Source organism: Coregonus lavaretus, assembly GCF_964263955.1.
Source record: "Coregonus lavaretus genome assembly, chromosome: 23".
NCBI lineage: Eukaryota > Metazoa > Chordata > Actinopteri > Salmoniformes > Salmonidae > Coregonus > Coregonus lavaretus.
The window spans coordinates 24741651-24767792 of NC_140010.1; the positions used below are offsets into that span (position 1 = coordinate 24741651).

At 46.5% G+C, this 26142-nt stretch overlaps 1 protein-coding gene across 3 annotated transcripts in view; it reads left to right on the forward strand.

The window, feature by feature from the left end:
* The window catches only part of LOC311150822 (ras GTPase-activating protein nGAP-like), a 112723-nt gene that overhangs the window by 84192 nt on the left and 2389 nt on the right, over positions 1-26142 (forward strand). For 2 of the 3 annotated variants that reach the window (XM_084188360.1, XM_084188358.1), the window contains exons 6-17: positions 5647-5800; positions 6101-6199; positions 6450-7004; positions 7919-8063; positions 8244-8388; positions 8900-9136; positions 9392-9593; positions 11070-11269; positions 13426-14434; positions 14597-14737; positions 15041-15243; positions 17071-17158. In XM_084188360.1, coding sequence (XP_084044486.1) covers positions 5647-5800; positions 6101-6199; positions 6450-7004; positions 7919-8063; positions 8244-8388; positions 8900-9136; positions 9392-9593; positions 11070-11269; positions 13426-14434; positions 14597-14737; positions 15041-15243; positions 17071-17158 — 3178 coding nt within the window. The remainder of the gene's footprint in view (positions 1-5646; positions 5801-6100; positions 6200-6449; positions 7005-7918; positions 8064-8243; positions 8389-8899; positions 9137-9391; positions 9594-11069; positions 11270-13425; positions 14435-14596; positions 14738-15040; positions 15244-17070; positions 17159-26142) is intronic. The other variant, XM_084188359.1, reaches the window with a different exon arrangement.

Sequence of the window (26142 nt, forward strand, 5' to 3'; positions counted from 1 at the left end):
AATGTTCACACGCGTGGCTCTGAACTGATCTGAAAAGTGCATTCATTCACTCACAGGTGATCGAAAGACCCCTCGAGGGCTACCCGCCAATAGAATTCTACTCCTTTGCGCTCTGGCTCTGCCTACAACAAAATCACAGACTCAATCTTGGTTTTGGTTTGTTGCATTGAAAAGGGGCTGATATAATGTTTTTTAGATCACAGAAAAAACGTAGATCTATATAGTGCAAACTAATGGGATGAATTCAATGAAGTTCAATCTCTTGCTTCTCTGCGCGGCCTGGCATTTCTTCTGCGCGGCAGTTCTGGAGGAGGTGCGGGAGCTGCGCGCCTGCGCATGAGCGCAGCTTAGAGGAAACATTGCCAATGACCATACTATAGTTAGAATAACACACATCATGTTGAAAGGGCCTCTCAGAAGGGCCTTGAATGTCTCTTCTTTTAACTGTTAGATTTTTCTAACTAAGTTTCCCTAAAATAATGACTAAGATTTGCCTCTCTTCTCAGACAGTCTCCCAGACAAATCTATTGTTATTACGGTATACAGCTTTATTTTATTACAATAATGCCTCCAGACTACTTCCTCCTAAATTGTCTCACTGTCTTCGATAACTCGTAAACACACCATTGATTGTCTGGAATCTCTTACTTTCCTTCAGACACTCGAGGGTGCGCTGTAGTTCAGAATAAACAGCTTTAACTGCTTTCAAATAATCTTTGGTATTAACCACCGCTACTGCCTACTTAGTTGTTTTCTAAAGAATAAATGATTACCAGCAACTGAAAGTGACAACCGATCAGAATCTAATTGCGACGATCTGTCCATGGGAATTACTATCTATCCAAGCAATATTGCTTGTATATTACCCTTGCAAATGAATACATTTCTGAGATATTTCTTGGTGATGTTATACTACCATAGGAAATGCTCATTTACACTGAACAAAAATATTAATGCAATATGCAACAATTTCAAAGATTTGACTGAGTTACAGTTCATATCAGTCAATTGAAATACATTTATTAATCTATGGATTTCACATGACTGGGATTACAGATATGTATCTGTTGGTCACAGATACCTTAAAAAAAGGTAGGGGTGTGGATCAGAAAACCAGTCAGTGTCTGGGGTGACCACCATTTGCCTCATGCAGCGCGACACATCTCCTTCGCATAGAGTTGATCAGGCTGTTGATTGTGGCCTGTGGAATGTTGTCCCACTCCACTTCTATGGCTGTGCGAAGTTGCTGGATATTGGGGGGAACTGGAACACGCTGTCATACACGTAGATCCAGAGCATCCCAAACATGCTCAATGGGTGACACATCTGGTGAGTATACAAGCCATGGAAGAACTGGGACATTTTCAGCTTCCAGGAATTGTGTACAGATCCTTATGATGTGGGGCCGTGCAATATCATGCTGAAAAATCTAAAATGTAAATGAAAGATGTAGTGATGACGGCAGATGAATGGCACAACATCAGGCCTCAGGATCTTGTCACGGTATCTCTGTGCATTCAAATTGCCATCAATAAAATGCAATTGTGTTTGTTGACCATAGCTTATGCCTGCCCATACCATAACCACCATGGGGCACTCTGTTCACAACGTTGACATCAGCAAACCGCTCGCCCACACGACGCCATACATGCTGTCTGCCATCTGCCCGGTACAGTTCAAACCGGGATTCATCCGTGAAGAGCACACTTCTCCAGTGTGCCAGGTTAGCATTTGCCGACTGAAGTCGGTTACGACGCCGACCTGCAGTCAGGTCAAGACCCTGGTGAGGACGACGAGCACGCAGATGACCTTCCTTGAGACGGTTTCTGACAGTTTGCAGATTCTTCAGTTGTGCAAACCCACAGTTTCATCAGCTGTCCGGGTGGCTGGTCTCAGACGATCCTGCAGGTGAAGAAGCGGATGTGGAGGATCTGGAATGGCGTGGTTACACGTGGTCTGCGGTTGTGAGGCCGGTTGGACATACTGCCACATTCTCTAAAATGACGTTGGAGGCGGCTTATGGTAGAGAAATTAACATTAAATTCTCTAGCAACAGCTCTGGTGGACATTCCTGCAATCAGCATGCCAACTGCATGCTCCCTCAAAACTTGAGACATCTGTGGCATTGTGTTGTGTGAAAGAAACTGCACAGTTGAGTGGCCTTTTATTGTCCCCAGCACAAGGTACACCTGTGTTATCAGCTCCATGATATGCCACACCTGTCAGGTGGATGGATTATCTTGGCAAAGGAGAAATGCACACTAACAGGGATGTAAACAAATTTGTGCACAAACTTTTAGAGAAATAATTTCTTTGTGCGTATGGAACATTTCTTGGAGCTTTTACAGTGGGGAAAATAAGTATTTAGTCAGCCACCAATTGTGCAAGTTCTCCTACTTAAAAAGATGAGAGGCCTGTAATTTTCATCATAGGTACACGTCAACTATGACAGACAAAATGAGGAAAAAAAATCCAGAAAATCACATTGTAGGATTTGTAATGAATTTATTTGCAAATTATGGTGGAAAATAAGTATTTGGTCAATAACAAAAGTTTCTCAATACTTTGTTATATACCCTTTGTTGGCAATGACACAGGTCAAACGTTTTCTGTAAGTCTTCACAAGGTTTTCACACACTGTTGCTGGTATTTTGGCCCATTCCTCCATGCAGATCTCCTCAAGAGCAGTGATGTTTTGGGGCTGTCGCTAGGCAACACAGACTTTCAACTCCCTCCAAAGATTTTCTATGGGGTTGAGATCTGGAGACTGGCTAGGCCACTCCAGGACCTTGAAATGCTTCTTACGAAGCCACTCCTTTGTTGCCCGGGCGGTGTGTTTGGGATCATTGTCATGCTGAAAGACCCAGCCACGTTTCATCTTCAATGCCCTTGCTGATGGAAGGAGGTTTTCACTCAATCTCACGATACATGGCCCCATTCATTCTTTCCTTTACACAGATCAGTCGTCCTGGTCCCATTGCAGAAAAACAGCCCCAAAGCATGATGTTTCCACCCCCATGCTTCACAGTAGGTATGGTGTTCTTTGGATGCAACTCAGCATTCTTTGTCCTCCAAACACGACGAGTTGAGTTTTTACCAAAAAGTTCTATTTTGGTTTCATCTGACCATATGACATTCTCCCAATCCTCTTCTGGATCATCCAAATGCACTCTAGCAAACTTCAGACGGGCCTGGACATGTACTGGCTTAAGCAGGGGGACACGTCTGGCACTGCAGGATTTGAGTCCCTGGCGGCGTAGTGTGTTACTGATGGTAGGCTTTGTTACTTTGGTCCCAGCTCTCTGCAGGTCATTCACTAGGTCCCCCCGTGTGGTTCTGGGATTTTTGCTCACCGTTCTTGTGATAATTTTGACCCCACAGGGTGAGATCTTGCGTGGAGCCCCAGATCGTGGGAGATTATCAGTGGTCTTGTATGTCTTCCATTTCCTAATAATTGCTCCCACAGTTGATTTCTTCAAACCAAGCTGCTTACCTATTGCAGATTCAGTCTTCCCAGCCTGGTGCAGGTCTACAATTTTGTTTCTGGTGTCCTTTGACAGCTCTTTGGTCTTGGCCATAGTGGAGTTTGGAGTGTGACTGTTTGAGGTTGTGGACAGGTGTCTTTTATACTGATAACAAGTTCCATTAATACAGGTAATGAGTGGAGGACAGAGGAGCCTCTTAAAGAAGTTGTTACAGGTCTGTGAGAGCCAGAAATCTTGCTTGTTTGTAGGTGACCAAATACTTATTTTCCACCATAATTTGCAAAGAAATTCATTAAAAATCCTACAATGTGATTTTCTGGATTTTATTTTCTCAATTTGTCTGTCATAGTTGACGTGTACCTATGATGAAAATTACAGGCCTCTCTCTTCTTTTTAAGTGGGAGAACTTGCACAATTGGTGGCTGACTAAATACTTTTTTTCCCCACTGTATATCCTCAACATAAAGACAGGATTTTGAGCATATGTCTTTCCCCTGGGTACGTCACTGAACAAAATGGCCCTCGTCACTAAAGTGAGTTAGATTTCTTGATCCATGATTCTTAAAGTCATCTGACATGTGGCAATTATGTAAGGCTACTGTTATTATATCATAATGTGGCTATTATATTATGCATTTTGTGTTGTGCATTTACAATAAGCATGTGTGATTTGACTGCACATTGTCAGTGATTGTATCATTTGGCTAATGTCCCCCTCTCCTACCATGTGGCTATGATGTAAGGGTCTATTTTTGTGTAATGTATTTTCAATTATCATGCATAAATGCATGAAGCATTTTAATATTGTTGCACTTTGAACATCCAAATGAATGGTTTGCCAGTTGGAACGCATACAGTCCTTTGATAAACAACACCTTCAGCCAGTGACTTCCATTCCCCTCCACTACCTGTAGTGTTGTGCTCTGATGGAAAGCCCAGGTTGTTTTGTCCAAGGTGTTTGTGAGCACAGCAGCACATCCTCCCTCCGTCATCCCCTGCTGCTGCTTTAGAGAGTCAAGTCTCCTTGTAGGGGTATCCCTATGGAAACTGTCTCAAGGGGCCAATGGATTGGCCAGCCCAGGTCCCTGTTTACCACCTGTGAATCAAAGGAAATCTGCAGCAAGGAAGAGGGAAGGGCATTGGAGCTGCTGGTCCTTCTTCACTTTTCAGCATTTCATGGGGGTAGAATGAGGAGTTGAGACTGTATGGTAGAGGCAGTAGAACCAAGGACAGCGGACTAGAACAGAGAAGAGAAGAGAACCGTCCCAAGGGAATGTATTGAGCTACAGAGAGAGAGATGCTCTGGGGATATTCCTTCAAGTGCCTGTTTAGATGTTTTTCGTAGGTATTACTGCTTCCTGAAATGTTCTAGTGAGTGGTTGGATGCTGGAATAGTACGGACAAAGCTTGAATTCCTTACAGAAAGACAACAGCTGGTTGTGTTGTGTTTTGGGATAACATGAAGGCTACAGCAGCGATTCTCAACTGGTGGGTGGGGAGGTTTTGAGTGGTTCGCGGGTGTCTGAAAAAAATGTAAACATTTAAAATACTCCAGTCTGAACTTAAATGACTTTAACCAGGTAGAAGGTGTGTAGAAATGATAATGAACTTACATTTTTAAAAATAATTTAATCTCTGAACAACTTTTCTTCAATCACAGTATTTTCAATATAGAGCTATTAGCAGCGCCATTTTGGTTGATTTTGTGGTCTCAAACCAGAGTTTATTAACATTCTTCATCAAGAATATGGGCAACATTTTATTATTGACAATGAAAGAGGTGGGAAGGTTGTTCCCTTGTCATATAATTGCTCCATTTACTATCAATATAGCATTACAAATAGTTTTCCATATTGTATTTTTGTCAATTATTTTTCACGACAACCTGGTTCAATTTGTATCCCGAGGCAAAACCAGTTGATAACCATTGGGCTACAGTATATACATTTTTCAGGGTCCTCCAACTTTCTGTATTGTTTTAGTGGCCATTTCATTTCTGTGGTATACCTAGTGAATAATACTAGTCAGTGGAGGAGTCCAAGGTCTTTTGACACATTTTGGGATTTAGAGCCTCAGAGCAGGTTTCTCTGCCATGCTTTGAATGCTCTGAATGAAAAAGTTATGTTGTAAACTAACCAACTGCCATGTTTTTGTCTTCCAGATCCCGAGGGCTTCCTAAGTTAAAGGAGTCGTGTTCTCACGAGTCCCTGCTCAGTCCGGGCAGTGCAGTAGAAACCCTGGATCTGGGAATGGAGGAAGATGTCTATGTCAAACCTCTCCATAGTAGCATATTGGGACAGGAGTTCTGCTTCGAGGTAAGTCTAAACAGTAGTTAGTCTTGTTCGACTACTTTGATAAAACTTTAAGCTTTTAGCAAGTAATGGAAGAGCACATCCCTGATGATGCATAGTGAAAAGAGCACACTGACAAATTGCAAATTATTATACTACTTGGTTCATTTAGCTTACTGGTTTAACAAGGCTATAGTGTTACATTTTGTTACAGAACAATATTACTGTATGCTCTTTGTCATTGATAAAAAATCACAGGTGATGTAATGCATTAGAAGGCCTTGTTAGTTATGCTCCTCATGCTTCTGTATCTGTCTTTTCCAGGTGACCTACTCAGGGGGAAGTAAGTGTTTCAGCTGCTCCTCAGCCGCAGAGAGAGACAAATGGATGGAGAACCTGAGGAGGACGGTCCAGCCAAACAAGGTGAGACCAGAGACATGGGCCGCATCCCAAATCGCACCATATTCCCTTCAAAAGTAGTGCACTATGTAGGAAATAGGGTGCCAATTGGGACATGGACATATTGATGCCATTTACATTGTCCTAATGCTAGTTAATGCTACAGTGACCTCCTCTACTTCACTTCTTGTTCTTTTCAATTTCATCTTAACAATGTCAGTTTAGGGTCACTGTTCCCCCCATTGGATTCAGTACTCATTTGATATCTTCCCAGGACAATTGCCGACGAGCTGAGAATGTCCTCCGGCTATGGATCATCGAGGCCAAGGACCTGCCTCCCAAGAAGAAGTACTTCTGTGAACTGTGCCTGGATGACATTCTATACGCCCGCACCACCAGCAAAACCCGGGCTGACTGCTTGTTCTGGGGGGAACACTTTGAGTTCTACAGCCTGCCGTCTGTCCGTAGCATCACCGTGCACATCTACAAGGACGTGGACAAGAAGAAGAAGAAGGACAAGAACAACTACGTGGGCTTGGTCAACATCCCCATCGGGGGGGTGACAGGAAGGCAGTTTGTGGAGAAGTGGTACCCCGTCAGCACCCCCACCACCAGCAAGGGTAAAGGTGGAGGCCCCTCCATTCGGATCAAGTCCCGCTTCCAGACCATCTCCATCCTGCCCATGGAGCAGTATAAGGAGTTTGCAGAGTTCATCACTAACAACTACACCATGCTGTGTTCTGTTCTGGAGCCAGTGATCAGTGTGAAGAACAAGGAGGAGATGGCCTGTGCCCTGGTTCACATCCTACAGAGCACCGGACGGGCCAAGGTAATCAAATCAAATCAAATTGTATTTGTCTCATGCACCGAATACAACCTTACCGTGAAATGCTTACTTACAAGCCCTTACCCAACAATGCAGTTCACGAAATAGAGTTAAGAAATATTTACTAAATAAACTAAAGAAAAAATAAAACACAATAAAATAACAATACCGAGGCTATATACAGGGGGTACTGGTACCAAGTCAATGTGCGGGGGTACAGGTTAGTCGAGGTAATTTGTACATGTAGGTAGGGGTAAAGTGACTGCATAGATAATAAACAGCAAGTAGCAGCAGTGTAAAATCAAAGGGGGGGGGTGTCAATGTAAATAGTCCACGTGGCCATTTGATTAATTGTTCAGCAGTCTTATGGCTTGGGGGTAGAAGCTGTTAAGGAGCCTTTTGGACCTAGACTTGGCGCTCCGGTACCGCTTGCCGTGCGGTAGCAGAGAGAACAGTCTATGACATGGGTGACTGGAGTCTTTGACAATTTTTGGGGCCTTCCTCTGACACCACCTAGTATATAGGTCCTGGATGGCAGGAAGCTTGGCCCCGGCCACTAGGAGCGCCGCTTCTGGATGAGCATTTTCTTGTTTGCTTATGGCCTTATACAGCTCGTTGAGTGTGGTCTTAGTGCCAGCATCGGTTTGTGGTGGTAAATAGACGGCTACGAAATATATAGATGAAAACTCTCTTGGTAGATAGACTTTAGAAACTCCATCTCTGCTCTGTACAGACTACTTCTCTTCATCTTTTTCATAACACTGTGCCTCCCACCCTACACTGACTATAACTTCCCCTGGGGATCCCATTCAGTTGTATCCATCTATTTGCCCACATTAATATTAGCACATTTAGTACATTAAGTACCGTACTGCAGTTTTTCTCAGTAAATTAAAGTTCCCTCTCCTCTTCCCCAGGACTTCCTGACAGATCTAGTGATGTCCGAGGTGGACCGCTGTGCAGACCACGACGTCTTGATCTTCAGAGAGAACACGCTGGCCACCAAGGCCATAGAGGAGTACCTCAAACTGGTGGGACAGAAGTACCTGTATGACGCACTAGGTGAGAGGGCAGGGTTTATAATAGATGTTCTTATGATCCAGTTCAAATTCAGTGGAAGCTCTTGATGTATGACAGTTATTGATTGCTGAATTGGCAGGTTTTCAAACTATTCCATGGGTTTTTGTCAATGACGTATTACTGCTCTTCAACCAAGTCTGTGTTTTCTCCTGGGTACTGTAGGAGAGTTCATCAAAGCGTTGTATGAGTCAGATGAGAACTGTGAGGTGGACCCGGGGAAGTGCTCCAGCAGTGAACTCCCTGAGCACCAGAGCAACCTGAAGATGTGCTGCGAGCTGGCCTTCTGCAAGATCATTAACTCCTACTGGTGAGATCAGTCCCTCACCACTCTAAAGGCTAAAGCCACATAGCCTGCTTCTTAAGGCCAATGCCACTGAGCCAGCCAGAGGGCCTTTAATCGCCTCCACTTAGGGCAAGTCCTAGCTCCTTGAAAATGGGTAGCTATAACATTATGTGAATAGAGAAGAATATCTGCAGCACTGCAGAACTTGAAACACAGATTTGGGGGACTTGTTTTCTTGTTGTTCTGAAAGAGATTGTCATAGAGTTGGATGTTACAGTACATCTGGTTTGGCTTTAATAGTGACGATGTATAGTGCATGCTGCCCCCTGGTGGTAATATGTGGAGGTGCATGTGTGTGCATATTTTCTGATTCATACCACGGTCGTCTCACTCTGGAAACCAGCGTCTTAACCATTAGACCAAGAGGAAATTCTCTCTTGGGCCGAGTGTTACACTAGCAGGCAGGGCTACCTCATCATGAGCTTGTGATTCCTAATCATCTCCGCTACACTGACTCTTCCCTCTGCCTCCCCAGTGTGTTCCCACGGGAGCTGAAGGAAGTGTTTGCAGCGTGGAAGCAGCAGTGTCTGTCCCGAGGGAACCAGGACATCAGCAAGCGCCTCATCAGCGCCTCCCTGTTCCTCCGCTTCCTCTGTCCCGCCATCATGTCTCCCTCGCTCTTCAGCCTCATGCAGGAGTACCCCGACGACCGCACCTCCCGTACCCTCACCCTCATCGCCAAGGTCATTCAGAACCTGGCCAACTTCGCCAAGTAGGTTTCTCCTGTTGCTGGTGGTGTATGGTAGATCACGGCTACGTGTCAAACGGCACCCTATAGTGCACTACTTTTGACCAGGCCCTGGCTCTGCTCAAGTGTAGTGCACTGTATAGGGAATAAGGTAGAATTTCGTTAAGAATTTCACCTTTGCAAATTTACAAGACAATCAAAGCATGTCGCGCTAAGTAGAAAGTGCATCATATGAACGTAAGTGCATCATATGAACGTTTGTTATTGTCTGTTTCCAAGGTTTGGCAACAAAGAGGAGTACATGGCGTTCATGAACGACTTCCTGGAGCACGAATGGGCAGGTATGATGCGTTTCCTCACGGAGGTCTCCAACCCAGAGACCATCTCCAACACGCCAGGGTTCGAAGGTTACATCGACCTTGGCCGAGAGCTGTCGGTCCTCCACTCGCTCCTGTGGGACGTGGTGTCCCAGTTGGACAAGGTAAGGAAGACCTTGGAGTGGGCAGCAATGATACCTCTGTTAACAGATGTTGCAAAAACAATTTGTATCCCAAATGGCACCCTGTTCCCTTTATTGTGAACTACTTTTGACCAGGGCCCATAAGGCATTACATAGGGAATTTAGTGCAATTTGGGACACATACATATATTTTGTAAGCCTAAAGCTGAAATGGAAAGCGCTGTACTTTAATGAGATGCTAAGGTTCCTAATTGTGGCCCTTAGTAGGTGTCTGTTGAGTTAAGAGGCTCTGTTGGCCAAATTTTTTTTTGTCATTTTAGTAGACGCTCTTATCCAGAGCGACTTACAGTTAGTGAGTGCATAAATTTTTCATAATGGCCCCCCGTGGGAATCGAACCCACAACCCTGGCGTTGTAAGCGCCATGCTATACCAACTGAGCTACAGGAGGCCGTGGTGTGTAGTGGGTTTGGGTCTGCCCATCTGATTGTGTGTTATCATCCTGACAAAGATCTTTCTTTCCCTACTCTGTTTGACAACTTCGTTTGCAGGCATGGAGTGGATCTTTACAGCTGCTATGAATCTAAATGCACAAATGTATGATTCTGAATAATGCTCATGTAATCATGTTTTTATGGATGAAATGTGGGTAGATGGGTCTAATTAGATCACTGTGACATAATCATATAATTGTGCAATGATCTAATAATATTAAGTGGCGTTAGGACAAAAGTCTGCCTAATCAGCTTACACCACATTGACTTACATCTCAAGCCTGCCATGGCTAAAGGGTTAGTTAATTACTTTATGAGAAGAGGGAAACTGAATTACTGTCCAGGATGTTTTTACCCCACATTTTTCACTAGGATGTTCCTTAATGTCTGTCGAGTCTAGAAGTCTATGTTTAAGGTTTTAAAGCAGGGTAACATCACCCACTCATTCACTGTTCCCACCAATCCCCCTAACCTTAATCCCGCAAGGCTCCTGCGCTGTACATCAGTTTATTTTAATGCATGTTTATTCTACTGCATTATTTACACCCCTCTGCACAAATGTTCTGTGAACCCTAGTTGTTTTACAGCATCCATTTTTAAATCCTTCCTGCATCTTACCTCACAACCTTCTGTATTAGTTTGCCCTTGATGCATGTTTGCTGTGTTTGGAATGTCTGTTATTTAGTGGCATGTGTTGCAATTTTTTTTTACCCCAAACTTATTAATTTCCTTATGTTTTTTCCTCTTATGTATGTACTTTCTTTTCTTTTGCCTCTACGCCCACCCCTTCCCTCTTTTCCACTCCGCCCGACACACACACTTGGTGTCTTCATGGTTACGCTGTCCCGCCAATGCCAATGCATTATGGTGCTTCTCATTGCCAACCAACCAACAAATCCAACCCATCAATCTTCCACCCTCCAAACCTTCTGCCATCCTCATTCCACAATGCTGGGTGACGTGGCCTGGTGCTGCTGCCCCTCGTCTTGGTAACGTGCAACCCAGGGTGAAAATTCCTTCCTGCAGGCGACCATAGCCAAGCTGGGCCCCCTGCCCCGCATCCTGGGGGACATAGCCCGCTCTCTGTCCAGCCCCACGCCCATCCAGCAGCAGCTCCGACGCTTCCAGGACTACAGCTCCTCACACAACATCAGCGGCAGCGTCTCCTCAGGCCTGCAGAGGATATTCGAAGATCCAGCTGACCGGTAGGGCTCCAAAATGGTCACAACTGTCGCAATGGTATTGTCAATCACCACCCAGCCATGCATGGCGTAATTATGTGGTGTAGTTCTGGCTGTAGTTCTTTTCAAAGGCTGTTTCATCTGGTGATTTTGTGCCAGTTATCCTAGAGATTCATACTTAAAGTTGAAAGTATTTGATCCCCTGCTGATTTTGTACGTTTGCCCACTGACAAAGAAATGATCAGTCTATAATTTTAATGGTAGGTTTATTTGAACAGTGAGAGACAGAATAACAACAACAAAATCCAGAAAAACGCATGTCAAAAATGTTATAAATTGATTTGCATTTTATTGAGGGAAATAAGTATTTGACCCCCTCTCAATCAGAATGACTTCTGGCTCCCAGATGTCTTTTATACAGGTAACTGAGATTAGGAGCACACTCTTAAAGGGAGTGCTCCTAATCTCAGCTTGTTAGCTGTATAAAAGACACCTGTCCACAGAAGCAATCAATCAATCAGATTCCAAACTCTCCACCATGGCCAAGACCAAAGAGCTCTCCAAGGCTGTCAGGGACAAAATTGTAGACCTACACTAGGCTGGAATGGGCTACAAGACCATCGCCAAGCAGCTTGGTGATAAGGTGACAACAGTTGGTGCGATTATTCGCAAATGGAAGAAACACAAAATAACTGTCATTCTCCCTCGGCCTGGGGCTCCATGCAAGATCTCACCTCGTGGAGTTGCAATGATCATGAGAACGGTGAGGAATCAGCCCAGAACTACACGGGAGGATCTTGTCAATGATCTCAAGGCAGCTGGGACCATAGTCACCAAGAAAACAATTGGTAACACACTACGCCGTGAAGGACTGAAAACCTGCAGCGCCCGCAAGGTCCCCCTGCTCAAGAAAGCACATATACAGGGCCGTCTGAAGTTTGCCAATCAACATCTGAATGATTCAGAGGAGAACTGGGTGAAAGTGTTGTGGTCAGATGAGACCAAAATCGAGCTCTTTGGCATCAACTCAACTCGCCGTGTTTGGAGGAGGAGGAATGCTGCCTATGACCCCAAGAACACCATCCCCACCGTCAAACATGGAGGTGGAAACATTATGCTTTGGGGGTGTTTTTCTGCTAAGGGGACAGGACAACTTCACCGCATCAAAGGGGCGATGGACGGGGCCATGTACAGTCAAATCTTGGGTGAGAACCTCCTTCCCTCAGCTAGGGCATTGAAAATGGGTCGTGGATGGGTATTCCAGCATGACAATGACCCAAAACACACTTCCAAGGCAACAAAGGAGTGGCTCGAGAAGAAGAACATTAACGTCCTGGAGTGGCCTAGCCAGTCTCCAGACCTTAATCCCATAGAAAATCTGTGGAGGGAGCTGAAGGTTAGAGTTGCCAAACGTCAGCCTCGAAACCTTAATGACTTGGAGAAGATCTGCAAAGAGGAGTGGAACAAAATCCCTCCTGAGATGTGTGCAAACCTGGTGGGCAACTACAAGAAACGTCTGACCTCTGTGATTGCCAACAAGGGTTTTGCCACCAAGTACTAAGTCATGTTTTGCAGAGGGGTCAAATACTTATTTCCCTCATTAAAATGCAAATCAATTTATAAAATTTTTGACATGCGTTTTTCTGGATTTTGTTGTTGTTATTCTGTCTCTCACTGTTCAAATAAACCTACCTATAAAATTATAGACTGATCATGTCTTTGTCAGTGGGCAAACGTACAAAATCAGGGGATCAAATACTTTTTTCCCTCACTGTAGATAGGTTGTTTTATGTTGTATTGATTTGGGAGATGACTCGCTGCTAGGATCTTTCTAAATAATGCTGCAGCTAGAGACTTCCTATTTTTAGCGGCTGTAGAGGTAATGAGGGAATCCAAGGTTTTTCCGGCTTTAAAGTGAATCTGTGTAAACATTGGTGCTAAAGGAACATTGAGTAAACTTAGCCTACATTTCATGTTGTGTGTCCAAAATGGAACCCTATTTCCTAGGCATTTATAGTGCACTAATTTTGACCAGACCCCTATGGGCCCTGTTCAAAAGTAGTGCGCTACATAGGGAATATGATGCCATTTGGGATGCACCCATGTTCTTGGTCTGGTCCTAGCTTTGGTTTCAGAACTCTCTGTTAATGTGTTGTGTGTTTACTGTCCACGTCTTGCAGTGAGGTTCGCAGCATCAAGTCCCCAGTCCAGGAGCATGTTATGAACGGCCTTCACCGGGGGAAGCACCCTCTCCTGGGCCAGCAGTCATCCGGCCATAGCATGAGCTTCTCGGACAAGGAGGAGCGAGAGAACCTCCAGCCCAACGGACGCAGCATCTCCCTGGTGGACCTCCAGGACTCTCACATGGTCCAGAGTGGCCAGGGACCCCTCCCCCTCCACGAGGCTCCCCCCAAGCTGAGCAGGGTGGGATCCCAGGTCTCTATAGGACACCCCCATCAGGCTACCACCCCACAGTCACACCAAGCCCTCCACCAGAAGCCCTCGTTACAGGACAACCTCCCCCAGAGTGCACCCCAGGTGCGTCGGCCCCTGCCCTCTTCCCTCAGCCAGCAGAGGAGCCGCCAGCCCCTCTCTTTCCAAAACCCTGTCTATCACCTTAGCAACCTGACACAACAACAACCCACAGCAGTACACTCCACAACACACTCGGTCCACTCCCACTCAGTGCACTCCCTGCAGCCGGACTCCAGCTCGGAGAACCTGAGCACCGATAGCTCCCGCAGCCACAGCAACTCGGAGGTAGAGTTTGGAGACGGGAGCCAGGGGGGGAAAGGGGGCAGGGTCCCGTCCAATAGCAGTCTGGAGGAGTTCAGCCGGCGGAGTACGCAGAGCGAAGACTGCTCGACGCCACACCGCCACAACCTGCCAGACCACCACGGAGGAGCCCACGCTGTGGCAGTGCCCAGGCAAAGCAGCACGGGCACGGCTCACATCGTGAGGGTGGAGCAGCAGAGCCGCAGCGGGGGGAGTGGTGGGGCCCGGACTCCCCGCTCCCTGCCCCATAGCGCCTCTCTGCGCAGCAGCAGCTCCATCAACACAGAGCCCATGCCAATCCCCATCCAGGCCCAGCCAGGCACAGGAGGCCGCTCACACCAACAGTCCACCTGCTCCATGGAGAGCCCTGTGCCCCCCGTCAGGAGCGTGGCCAAGCAGCAGATGCCACAGCAGGTACTGGTCTGGCATACAGAACTACACTTAGATTCACACACACTCCGCTCCGACACCCCAATATAATATCTGTTATTATTATCAAGAAATAAAGTGTGGCCAAAGTCATGTTGGGCACTCAGGGTAGATTTGATTGACATACAGGTATCTGTGGTGGTGCAGGTGGCGTCGCCGGTAGAGCCAGTCACCATGTCACCGGTAGAGAGGACAGCGGCGTGGGTACTGAATAACGGACAGTTCGATGACGAGGAGGAGGCGGCCCCAGCAGATCAGAACAGGGAGGACAGCAGGCACGCCAAGAAGGTAAAGACACAGCCAGAGTCTCAGTCAATGAAGGTTTGATGGCCAAAACATTTTCAAGTTAAATGGATGTCTTCTTCATAATCATCCAAGTCAACACATCAGCCTGCTAAGCCAGTGTAGGCAGACAGAGGTAGTCTTAGTCATGACTAACACCATCATCCCCTCCCACTCACCTTCCCTCTCTCTCCCTTTCCCTCTCTCTCCCTTTCCCTCTCTCTCTCTTTCCCTCTCTATCGTTCTCTCTTTCCCCCTGTCTCTCTCTTTCCCTCTTTCTCTCTGTCTCTCTCACCTCTCTCCCGCCAGTATGAACAGGAAATCTCCAAGCTGAAGGAACGCCTGCGGGTGTCTAGTCGGTGTCTGGAGGAGTACGAGAGACGTCTGCTGGCCCAGGAGCAGCAGATGCAGAAACTGCTGATGGAGTACAAGGCCCGCCTGGAGGACAGTGAGGAGAGGCTGCGGCGGCAGCAGGAGGAGAAGGACAACCAGATGAAGAGCATCATCTGCAGGTAGGCATTACTAGGCAACCCTCTGGAAGATTTTGCTTAAAACAAACCCGTACTCCAGTCTGAATTCCTTTGAATGAATGATTGATTGAATGAAAGCAAAATCACAGATTGACTGCTTAATGGCATGCCTATAGTGTCTTGTATAGGTGTGTCCCGAATGGCACTCCATTCCCTATAGATTCGGAAAGTATTCAGACTCATTTACTTTTTCCACATTTTGTTACGTTACAGCCTTATTCTAAAATGGATTAAATTATTTTTTTCCTCATCAATCTACACACAATACCCCATAATGACAAAGCGAAAACAGTTTTTTAGAAATACCTTATTTACATAAGTATTCAGACCCTTTGCTATGAGACTCGAAATTGAGCTCAGGTGCATCCTGTTTCCATTGATCATCCTTGAGATGTTTCTACAACTTCATTGTGCAGTCCACCTGTGGTAAATTCAATTGATTGGACATGATTTGGAAAGGCACGCACCTGTCTATATAAGGTCCCACAGTTGACAGTGCATGTCAGAGCAAAAACCAAGCCATGAGGTCGAAGGAATTATCCGTAGAGCTCCGGGACAGGATTGTGTCGAGGAACAGATCTGGGGAAGGGTACCAAAACAATTCTGCAGCATTGAAGGTCCCCAAGAACACAGTGGCCTCCATCATTGTTAAATGGAAGAAGTTTGGAACCACCAAGACTCTTCATAGAGCTGGCCGCCCGGCCAAACTGAGCAATCGGGGGAGAAGGGCCTTGGTCAGGGAGGTGACCAAGAACCCGATGGTCACTTTGACAGAGCTCTAGAGTTCCTCTGTGGAGCTGGGAGAACCCTCCAGAAGGACAACCATCTCTGCAGCACTCCACCAATCAGGCCTTTATGGTAGAGTGGCTAGACGGAAGCCACTCCTCAGTAAAAGGCACATGACAGCCTGCTTGGAGTTTGCCAAAAGGCACCTAATGGACTCTCAAACGATGAGAAACAAGATTCTCTGGTCTGATGAAACCAAGATTGAACTCTTTGGCCTGAATGCCAAGCATCACATCTGGAGGAAACCTGGCACCATCCCTACGGTGAAGCATGGTGGTGGCAGCATCATGCTGTGGGGATGTTTTTCAGCGGCAGGGACTGGGAGACTAGTCAGGATCGAGGAAAAGATGAACGGAGCAGATCCTTGATGAAAACTTGCTCAGGACCTCAGACTGGGGCGACGGTTCACCTTCCAACAGGACAACGACCCTAAGCACACAGCCAAGACAACACAGGAGTGGCTTCAGTACAAGTCTCTCAATGTCCTTGAGTGGCCCAGCCAGAGCCCGGACTTGAACCCGATCGAACATCTCTGGAGAGACCTGAAAATAGCTGTGCAGCGACACTCCCCATCCAACCTGACAGAGCTTGAGAGGATCTGCAGAGAAGAATGGGAGAAACTCCCCAAATACAGATGTGCCAAGCTTGTAGCGTCATAACCAAGAAGACTCGAGGCTGTAATCGCTGCCAAAGGTGCTTCAACAAAGTACTGAGTAAAGGGTCTGAATACTTATGTAAATGTGATATTTCCATATTTTTTGGGGTTGATACATTTGCAAAAATTTCTTCAAACCTGGTTTTGCTCTGTCATTATGGAGTATTGTGTGTAGATTGATGAGGGGAAAAAAACAATTTAATACATTTTAGAATAAGACTGTAACGTAACAAAATGTGGAAAAAGTCAAGGGGTCTGAATACTTTCCGAATGCACTACTTTTGACCAGGGTCTACCATTTGAGATGCAGCCTAACCTCCCCTTTTGGTTTGTATGCGTCTGAGATGGCTATACTCTGTCACTCACAGGTTAATTGCTGTAGAGGAGGAGCTGAAGAGAGACCATTCAGAGATGCAGGCTGTCATAGACGCCAAGCAGAAGATCATTGATGCACAGGTATAGTAACAGAAAACGCTACACATATTGTCTGTACTCTATGTATGGCTTGAATAAATCCAATACTCAGACCCATTCAGTTCTATCCCCTTATGAGTAATATTCTACTCTCCATGGAAACAGATTCATTCAGTCTTACATTTGGGGTTGCTTACCTTGTCTTATATCCTTGACAGCTTTTCAGAGCAATCTTGAATGCCATAGATAGTCTCACCAGAGGCACCTAACATTTGCTCTCGCTTTTTGGGCTTTTAACAGGGCCTGTTTATCAGCTCGTTGTCTCTGAAGACTTTCTCTTTGAGAAGGTCATACTTTACGGCAACAGATCTTCAATACCAAGCAGGGAAAGAGGAGAAGAAAATAGGATCAATGTTAACTATTATTTCACTATCAAAATACATATTTTAAATGCTTTGACTTTTTAAAATGTATACTTTCTTTACAATGTTATCTTTTGGTTAGGGGAGATATAATTGACACAAAATGTAAAAGTATAGACTTGACATGTAGTTAGTTCTATATTCACATCCAACCAACACTTTTCAAACTTCGGAGGGGGATGGAGTTCTTGTGCTCTGCATTGGAGCAGAGAACCTGTTGACGTGCTCACTATCACTGTTCCACTGAATTCCAGGTCAATAAATCAACAGAGGTAATCCAAGCAGGCAAGTAAACCAGTCAGTCTTCAGGTTTTGGAAAATGCCGGCAAGCCTTGTATGAGCACAACCACACTTGACACCCATTCCTGCCCTCGCTGCTAAAAAAGTCCTTATTCGTGTGCAGACTAGAGGTTGTTTGGCTGTTGTTGTTTGGCATTGCTTTTGAAATTGGATTTTGGATTTCCCCATCAGTCAGAATATAAATATAAAACATAATCTAATACATTTTCATTACTTTTGCAGTTTGAGTACACCCCTGCTGCTACAATTAATGTTTCTCCATTGCCAATGTCAATATCATCTCAGACACAAAGTGGCAATCATAGTTAAAAATCAACAATATTATAGTATGAAAATGTCTCAGTCACAAGATGGAATTAGGGCTGGAAATATTAAGCATCTACATTCAGATGTGTTTACCATTTCTGTTGCTCCAGGAATGTGTGTTGTGAGTTGCGCTCTTAGCAGATGATAGCTTTGGCTGCTTTTCACCCTGCCCTCCTAATTTAGGTACTGTCACTCCCAAAACCCATTTCCCTTTACCTCCTCTCACTCAGTTCTGCAGGAACAGTGCCATGACCTGGCTAGATGAGGTTGCCCATGGCTAGTGACAAAACTTTATTTTGTTGCTGATTTCAAGGAGGGCAAACTGAATCAGTTTTCCTCCATCTAAGATGGCATCACGTTGGTGGTAATTGGGGGGAACGATCAAATATATAATGTACAGGACAGTTCAGTCCAAGGGTTATGCATGGAATTGGGATTTCAGTAAAACAATTTAATGATAGTTGAATACAAATAATCCTCGTGTTTACAAAATATAAATGTACAAATGTTTTCAGTTGAAAGCCATGCCACTGTTGACATGTAGGCTCTGTGAATGGTATACGAATGGATATATACAGTATCTCACAAAAGTGAGTACACCCCTCACATTTTTGTAAATATTTGAGTATACAGTGGGGAGAACAAGTATTTGATACACTGTCGATTTTGCAGGTTTTCCTACTTACAAAGCATGTAGAGGTCTTTTTGTCATAGGTGCACTTCAACTGTGAGAGACGGAATCTAAAACAAAAATCCAGAAAATCACATTGTATGATTTTTAAGTAATTAATTTGCATTTTATTGCATGACATACGTTTTTGATCACCTACCAACCATTAACAATTCTGGCTGTCACGATCGTCGAAGGAGGAGGACCAAGGCGCAGCGTGATATTCGTACATCTTATTTTATTAAGTGCACACACGACAAACAAAACAACAAACGATACGTGCAGTCCAACGGTACTAACACAAAACAAAAGGAACAAGATCCCACAAAGAACATATGAAAACAGCCTACCTAAGTATGGCTCCCAATCAGAGACAACGAGCAACAGCTGCCTCTGATTGGGAACCACCCTGCCCAACATAGATCTATACGATCTAGAACAGAAACCAAAACATAGAAAACACAACATAGAAGCTACATAGTGAAAACTAAACATAGAAAATCCACACCCTGGCTCAACATTTCAGAGTCCCCAGAGCCAGGGCGTGACAGTACCCCCCCCCCCAAAGGCGCGGACTGCGACCGCGCCTAAACATAAACCGAACAGGGGAGGGCTGGGTGGGCATTCCTCCTCGGAGGCGGTTCCGGCTCCGGGCTTGACCACCACCCTCCAACAATCCCCCCGTAGCGCCCCTGGTCCGGTCTGGCCCCGCTGGCTGGAGCTGGACTGGACATCGTAGGAGCGGATTGCTTAGGCTCCGGTGTGGAGCAGCTGACCGGTACCTGACCAGGCACCGGTGACCCAGGCACGGGTTGTGCCGGACTGACGACGCGCACCCCTGGCTTGGTGCGTGGAGCAGGAACGGGCCGGACCGGGCTGACGATGCGCACCCCTGGCTTGGTGCGTAGAGCAGGAACGGGCCAGACCGGGCTGACGATGCGCACTCCTGGCTTGGTGCGGGGAGCAGGAACGGGCCGTACCGGGCTGACGACGCGCACCCCTGGCTTGGTGCGTGGAGCAGGAACGGGCCGGACAGGGCTGACGATGCGCACCCCTGGCTTGGTGCGTGGAGCAGGAACGGGCCGTACCGGCCTGACGATGCGCACCCCTGGCTTGGTGCGGGGAGCAGGAACGGGCCGTACCGGGCTGACGATGCGCACCCCTGGCTTGGTGCGTGGAGCAGGAACGGGCCGTACCGGCCTGACGATGAGCACCATTAGCTTGGTGCGGGGAGCAGGAACAGGCCGGGCCGGGCTGGCAACGCGCACCATTGGCTTGGTGCGGGGAGCAGGAACAGGCCGGGCCGGGCTGGCAACGCGCACCATTGGCTTGGTGCGGGGAGCAGGAACAGGCCGGGCCGGGCTGGCGACGCGCACCATTAGCTTGGTGCGGGGAGCAGGAACAGGCCGGGCCGGGCTGGCAACGCGCACCATTGGCTTGGTGCGGTGAGCAGGAACAGGCCGGGCCGGGCTGGCGACGCGCACCATTAGCTTGGTGCGGGGAGCAGGAACAGGCCGGGCCGGGCTGGCAACGCGCACCATTGGCTTGGTGCGGGGAGCAGGAACAGGCCGGGCCGGGCTGGCGACGCGCACCATTAGCTTGGTGCGGGGAGCAGGAACAGGCCGGGCCGGGCTGGCAACGCGCACCATTGGCTTGGTGCGGGGAGCAGGAACGGGCCGGGCCGGGCTGGCGACGCGCACCGTAGGCTTGGTGCGAGGGGCAGGAACAGGCCGGGCCGGGCTGGCGACGCGCACCGTAGGCTTGGTGCGAGGGACAGGAACAGGCCGGACCGTACTGGGAACACACACCACTGGCCTTAAACGGGGATCAGGAACGGGCCGGACCGGACTGGCCATACACCTCAGTACCTCTCGCCGTGCCTCTACATCTTCCTTCCCTTTTCTCACCAATGGCTCCCGTAACCCGGTGGCCTTCTCTCCTCGTCCACGAACTCGCCCCTTCTCTGCCTCCAGCAGCCCCGTCGTCCATGCCATGTGCCCCCCCCTAAACATTTTTTGGGGGTGCCTCTCGCCTGTCCGACCACGGCCCGGTTGGCGCCGCTTCTCCTCTCCTGCCTGGGTCTCCCCCTTCATAGCCCTCTGGCAACGGACGGCCTCCTCCTCCGTAATCTGCCCCCAACCGAGGAGGACATCTACTAATGTTACCTCCTGCGTGTGCTCCTGGACACGCTGCTTGGTCCTGGTGTGGTGGGATCTTCTGTCACGATCGTCGAAGGAGGAGGACCAAGGCGCAGCGTGATATTCGTACATCTTATTTTATTAAGTGCACACACGACAAACAGAACAACAAACGATACGTGAAATCCAACGGTACTAACACAAACCAAAAGGAACAAGATCCCACAAAGAACATATGAAAACAGCCTACCTAAGTATGGCTCCCAATCAGAGACAACGAGCAACAGCTGCCTCTGATTGGGAACCACCCTGCCCAACATAGATCTATACGATCTAGAACAGAAACCAAAACATAGAAAACACAACATAGAAGCTACAGAGTGAAAACTAAACATAGAAAATCCACACCCTGGCTCAACATTTCAGAGTCCCCAGAGCCAGGGCGTGACACAGACCAGTTAGTTTTTCTTTAAGAAGCCCTCCTGTTCTCCACTCATTACCTGTATTAACTGCACCTGTTTGAACTCGTTACCTGTATAAAAGACACCTGTCCACACACTCAATCAAACAGACTCCAACCTCTCCACAATGGCCAAGACCAGAGAGCTGTGTAAGGACATCAGAGATAAAATTGTAGACCTGCACAAGGCTGTGATGGGCTACAGGACAATAGGCAAGCAGCTTGGTGAGAAGGCAACAACTGTTGGCGCAATTATTAGAAAATGGAAGAAGTTCAAGATGACGGTCAATCACCCTTGGTCTGGGGCTCCATGCAAGATCTCACCTCGTGGGGCATCAATGATCATGAGGAAGGTGAGGGATCAGCCCAGAACTACACGGCAGGACCTGGTCAATGACCTGAAGAGAGCTGGGACCACAGTCTCAAAGAAAACCATTAGTAACACACTACGCCGTCAAGGATTAAAATCCTGCAGCGCACGCAAGGTCCCCCTGCTCAAGCCAGCGCATGTCCAGGCCCGTCTGAAGTTTGCCGATGGCCATCTGGATGATCCAGAGGAGGAATGGGAGAAGGTCATGTGGTCTGATGAGACAAAAATTGAGCTTTTTGGTCTAAACTCCACTCGCCGTGTTTGGAGGAAGAAGAAGGATGAGTACAACCCCAAGAACACCATCCCAACCGTGAAGCATGGAGGTGGAAACATCATTCTTTGGGGATGCTTTTCTGCAAAGGGGACAGGACGACTGCACCGTATTGAGGGGAGGATGGATGGGGCCATGTATCGCGAGATCTTGGCCAACAACCTCCTTCCCTCAGTAAGCGCATTGAAGATGGGTCGTGGCTGGGTCTTCCAGCATGACAACGACCCGAAACACACAGCCAGGGCAACTAAGTAGTGGCTCCGTAAGAAGCATCTCAAGGTCATGGAGTGGCCTAGCCAGTCTCCAGACCAGAACCCAATAGAAAATCTTTGGAGGGAGCTGAAAGTCCGTATTGCCCAGCGACAGCCCCGAAACCTGAAGGATCTGGAGAAGGTCTGTATGGAGGAGTGGGCCAAAATATCTGCTGCAGTGTGTGCAAACCTAGTCAAGACCTACAGGAAACGTATGATCTCTGTAATTGCAAACAAAGGTTTCTGTACCAAATATTAAGTTCTGCTTTTCTTATGTCATGCAATAAAATGCAAATTAATTACTTAAAAATCATACAATGTGATTTTCTGGATTTTTGTTTTAGATTCCGTCTCTCACAGTTGAAGTGTACCTATGATAAAAATTACAGACCTCTACATGCTTTGTAAGTAGGAAAACCTGCAAAATCGGCAGTGTATCAAATACTTGTTCTCCCCACTGTATCTTTTCATCTGACAACACTGAAGAAATGACACTTTGCTACAATGTAAAGTAGTGTGTGTACAGCTTGTATAACAGTATACATTTGCTGTCCCCTCAAAATAACTCAACACACAGCCATTAATGTCTAAACCGCTGGCAACAAAAGTGAGCTGCAGCACGGTGGCCAAGACCATACAGCGGTTTAACAGGACAGGTTCCACTCAGAACAGGCCTCGCCATGGTCAACCAAAGAAGTTGAGTGCACGTGCTCAGTGTCATATCCAGAGGTTGTCTTTGGGAAATAGACGTATGAGTGCTGCCAGCATTGCTGCAGAGGTTGAAGGGGTGGGGGGTCAGCCTGTCAGTGCTCAGACCATACGCCGCACACTGCATCAAATTGGTCTGCATGGCTGTCGTCCCAGAAGGAAGCCTCTTCTAAAGATGATGCACAAGAAAGCCCACAAAAAGTTTGCTGAAGACAAGCAGACTAAGTACATGGATTACTGGAACCATGTCCTGTGGTCTGATGAGACCAAGATAAACTTATTTGGTTCAGATGGTGTCAAGCGTGTGTGGTGGCAACCAGGTGAGGAGTACAAAGACAAGTGTGTCTTACCTACAGTCAAGCATGGTGGTGGGAGTGTCATGGTCTGGGGCTGCATGAGTGCTGCCGGCACTGGGGAGCTACAGTTCATTGAGGGAACCATGAATGCCAACGTGTACTGTGACATACTGAAGCAGAGCATGATCCCCTCCCTTCGGAGACTGGGCCGCAGAGCAGTATTCCAACATGATAACGACCCCAAACACACCTCCAAGACGACCACTGCCTTGCTAAAGAAGCTGAGGGTAAAGGTGATGGTCTCCAGACCTAAACCCTATTGAGCATCTGTGGGGCATCCTCAAACGGAAGGTGGAGGAGTGCAAGGTCTCTAACATCCACCAGCTCTGTGATGTCGTCATGGAGGAGTGGAAGAGGACTCCAGTGGCAACCTGTGAAGCTCTGGTGAACTCCATGCCCAAGAGGGTTAAGGCAGTGCTCGAAAATGATGGTGGCCACACAAAATATTGACACTTTGGGCCCAATTTAGACATTTTCACTTAGGGGTGTACTCACTTTTGTTGCCAGCAGTTTAGACATTAATGGCTGTGTGTTGTGTTATTTTGAGGGGACAGCAAATGTACACTGTTATACAAGCTGTACACTCACTACTTTACATTGTAGCAAAGTGTCATTTCTTCAGTGTTGTCACATGAAAAGATATACTCAAATATTTACAAAAATGTGAGGGGTGTACTCACTTTTGTGAGATACTGTATATACAGTACCAGTCAAAACTTTGGACTCCTACTCATTCCAGGGTTTTTCTTTATTTTTACTATTTTCTACATTGTAGAATAATAGTGAAGACATCAAAACTATGAAATAACACATATGGAATCATGTAGTAAACAAAAAGGTGTTAAACAAATCAAAATATATTTTATAGTTGAGATTCTTCAATGTAAACACCCTTTGCCTTGATGACAGCTTTGCACACTCTTGGCATTCTCTAAACCAGCTTCATGATGTAGTCACCTGGAATGCATTTTAAATTAACAGGTGTGCCTTGTTAAAAGTTAATTTGTGGAATTTCTTTCCTTAATGTGTTTGAGCCAATCAGTTGTGTTGTGACAAGGTAGGGGGTGGTATACAGAAGATAGCCCTATTTGGTAAAAGACCAAGTACATATTATGGCAAGAACAGCTCAAATAAGCAAAGAGAAACGACAGTCCATCATTACTTTATGACATGAAGGTCAGTCAATACGGAAAATGTCAAGAACTTTGAAAGTTTCTTCAAGTGCAGTCGCAAAAACCATCAAGCTCTATGATGAAACTGGATCTCATGGGACCGCCACAGGAAAGGAAGACCCAGAGTTACCTCTGCTGCAGAGGATAAGTTCATTACAGTTAACTGCACCTGAGATTGCAGCCCAAATAAATTATTCACAGAGTTCAAGTAAAAGACACATCTCAATATCAACTGTTCAGAGGAGACTGCGTGAATCAGGCCTTCATGGTCGAATTGCTACAAAGAAACCACTACTAAATGACACCAATAAGAAGAAGATGGAAATCTGTCCTTTGGTCTGATGAGTCCAAATGTGCGATTTTTGGTTCCAACCGCCGTGTCTTTGTGAGACACAGAGTAGGTGAACGGATGATCTCCGTATGTGTGGTTCCCACTGTGAAGCATGGAGGAGGAGGTGTGATGGTGTGGGGGTGCTTTGCTGGTGACACTGTCTGTGTGATTTATTTAGAATTCAAGGCACACTTAACCATCATGGCTACCACAGCATTCTGCAGCGATACGCCATCCCATCTGGTTTGCGCTTAGTGGGACTATCATTTGTTTTTCAACAGGACAATGACCCAAAACACACCTCCAGGTTGTGTAAGGGCTATTTTACCAAGGAGGAGAGTTATGGAGTGCTGCATCAGGTGACCTGGCATCCACAATCACTTGACCTCAACCCAATTGAGATGGTCTGGGATGAGTTGGGCCGCAGAGTGAAGGAAAAGCAGCCAACAAGTGCGCATCATGTGGGAACTCCTTCAAGACTGTTGGAAAAGCATTCCTCATGAAGCTGGTTGAGAGAATGCCAAGAGTGTGCAAAGCTGTCATCAAGGCAAAGGGTGGCTACTTTGAAGAATCTCAACTATATTTTGATTTGTTTAACACTTTTTTGGTTACTACATGATTCCATATGTGTTATTTCATAGTTTTGATGGCTTCACTATTATTCTACAATGTAGAAAATAGTAAAAATAAAGAAAAACCCTTGAATGAGTAGGTGTGTCCAAACGTTTGACTGGTACTATATATATACAGTGAGGGAAAAAAGTATTTAATCCCCTGCTGATTTTGTAAGTTTGCCCACTGACAAAGACATGATCAGTCTATAATTTTAATGGTAGGTTTATTTGAACAGTGAGAGACAGAATAACAACAACAAAATCCAGAAAAATGCATGTCAAAGATGTTATAAATTGATTTGCATTTTAATGAGGGAAATAAGTATTTGACCCCTCTGCAAAACATGACTTAGTACTTGGTGGCAAAACCCTTGTTGGCAATCACAGAGGTCAGACGTTTCTTGTAGTTGGCCACCAGGTTTGCACACATCTCAGGAGGGATTTTGTTCCACTCCTCTTTGCAGATCTTCTCCAAGTCATTAAGGTTTCGAGGCTGACGTTTGGCAACTCAAACCTTCAGCTCCCTCCACAGATTTTCTATGGGATTAAGGTCTGGAGACTGGCTAGGCCACTCCAGGACCTTAATGTGCTTCTTCTTGAGCCACTCCTTTGTTGCCTTGGCCGTGTGTTTTGGGTCATTGTCATGCTGGAATACAC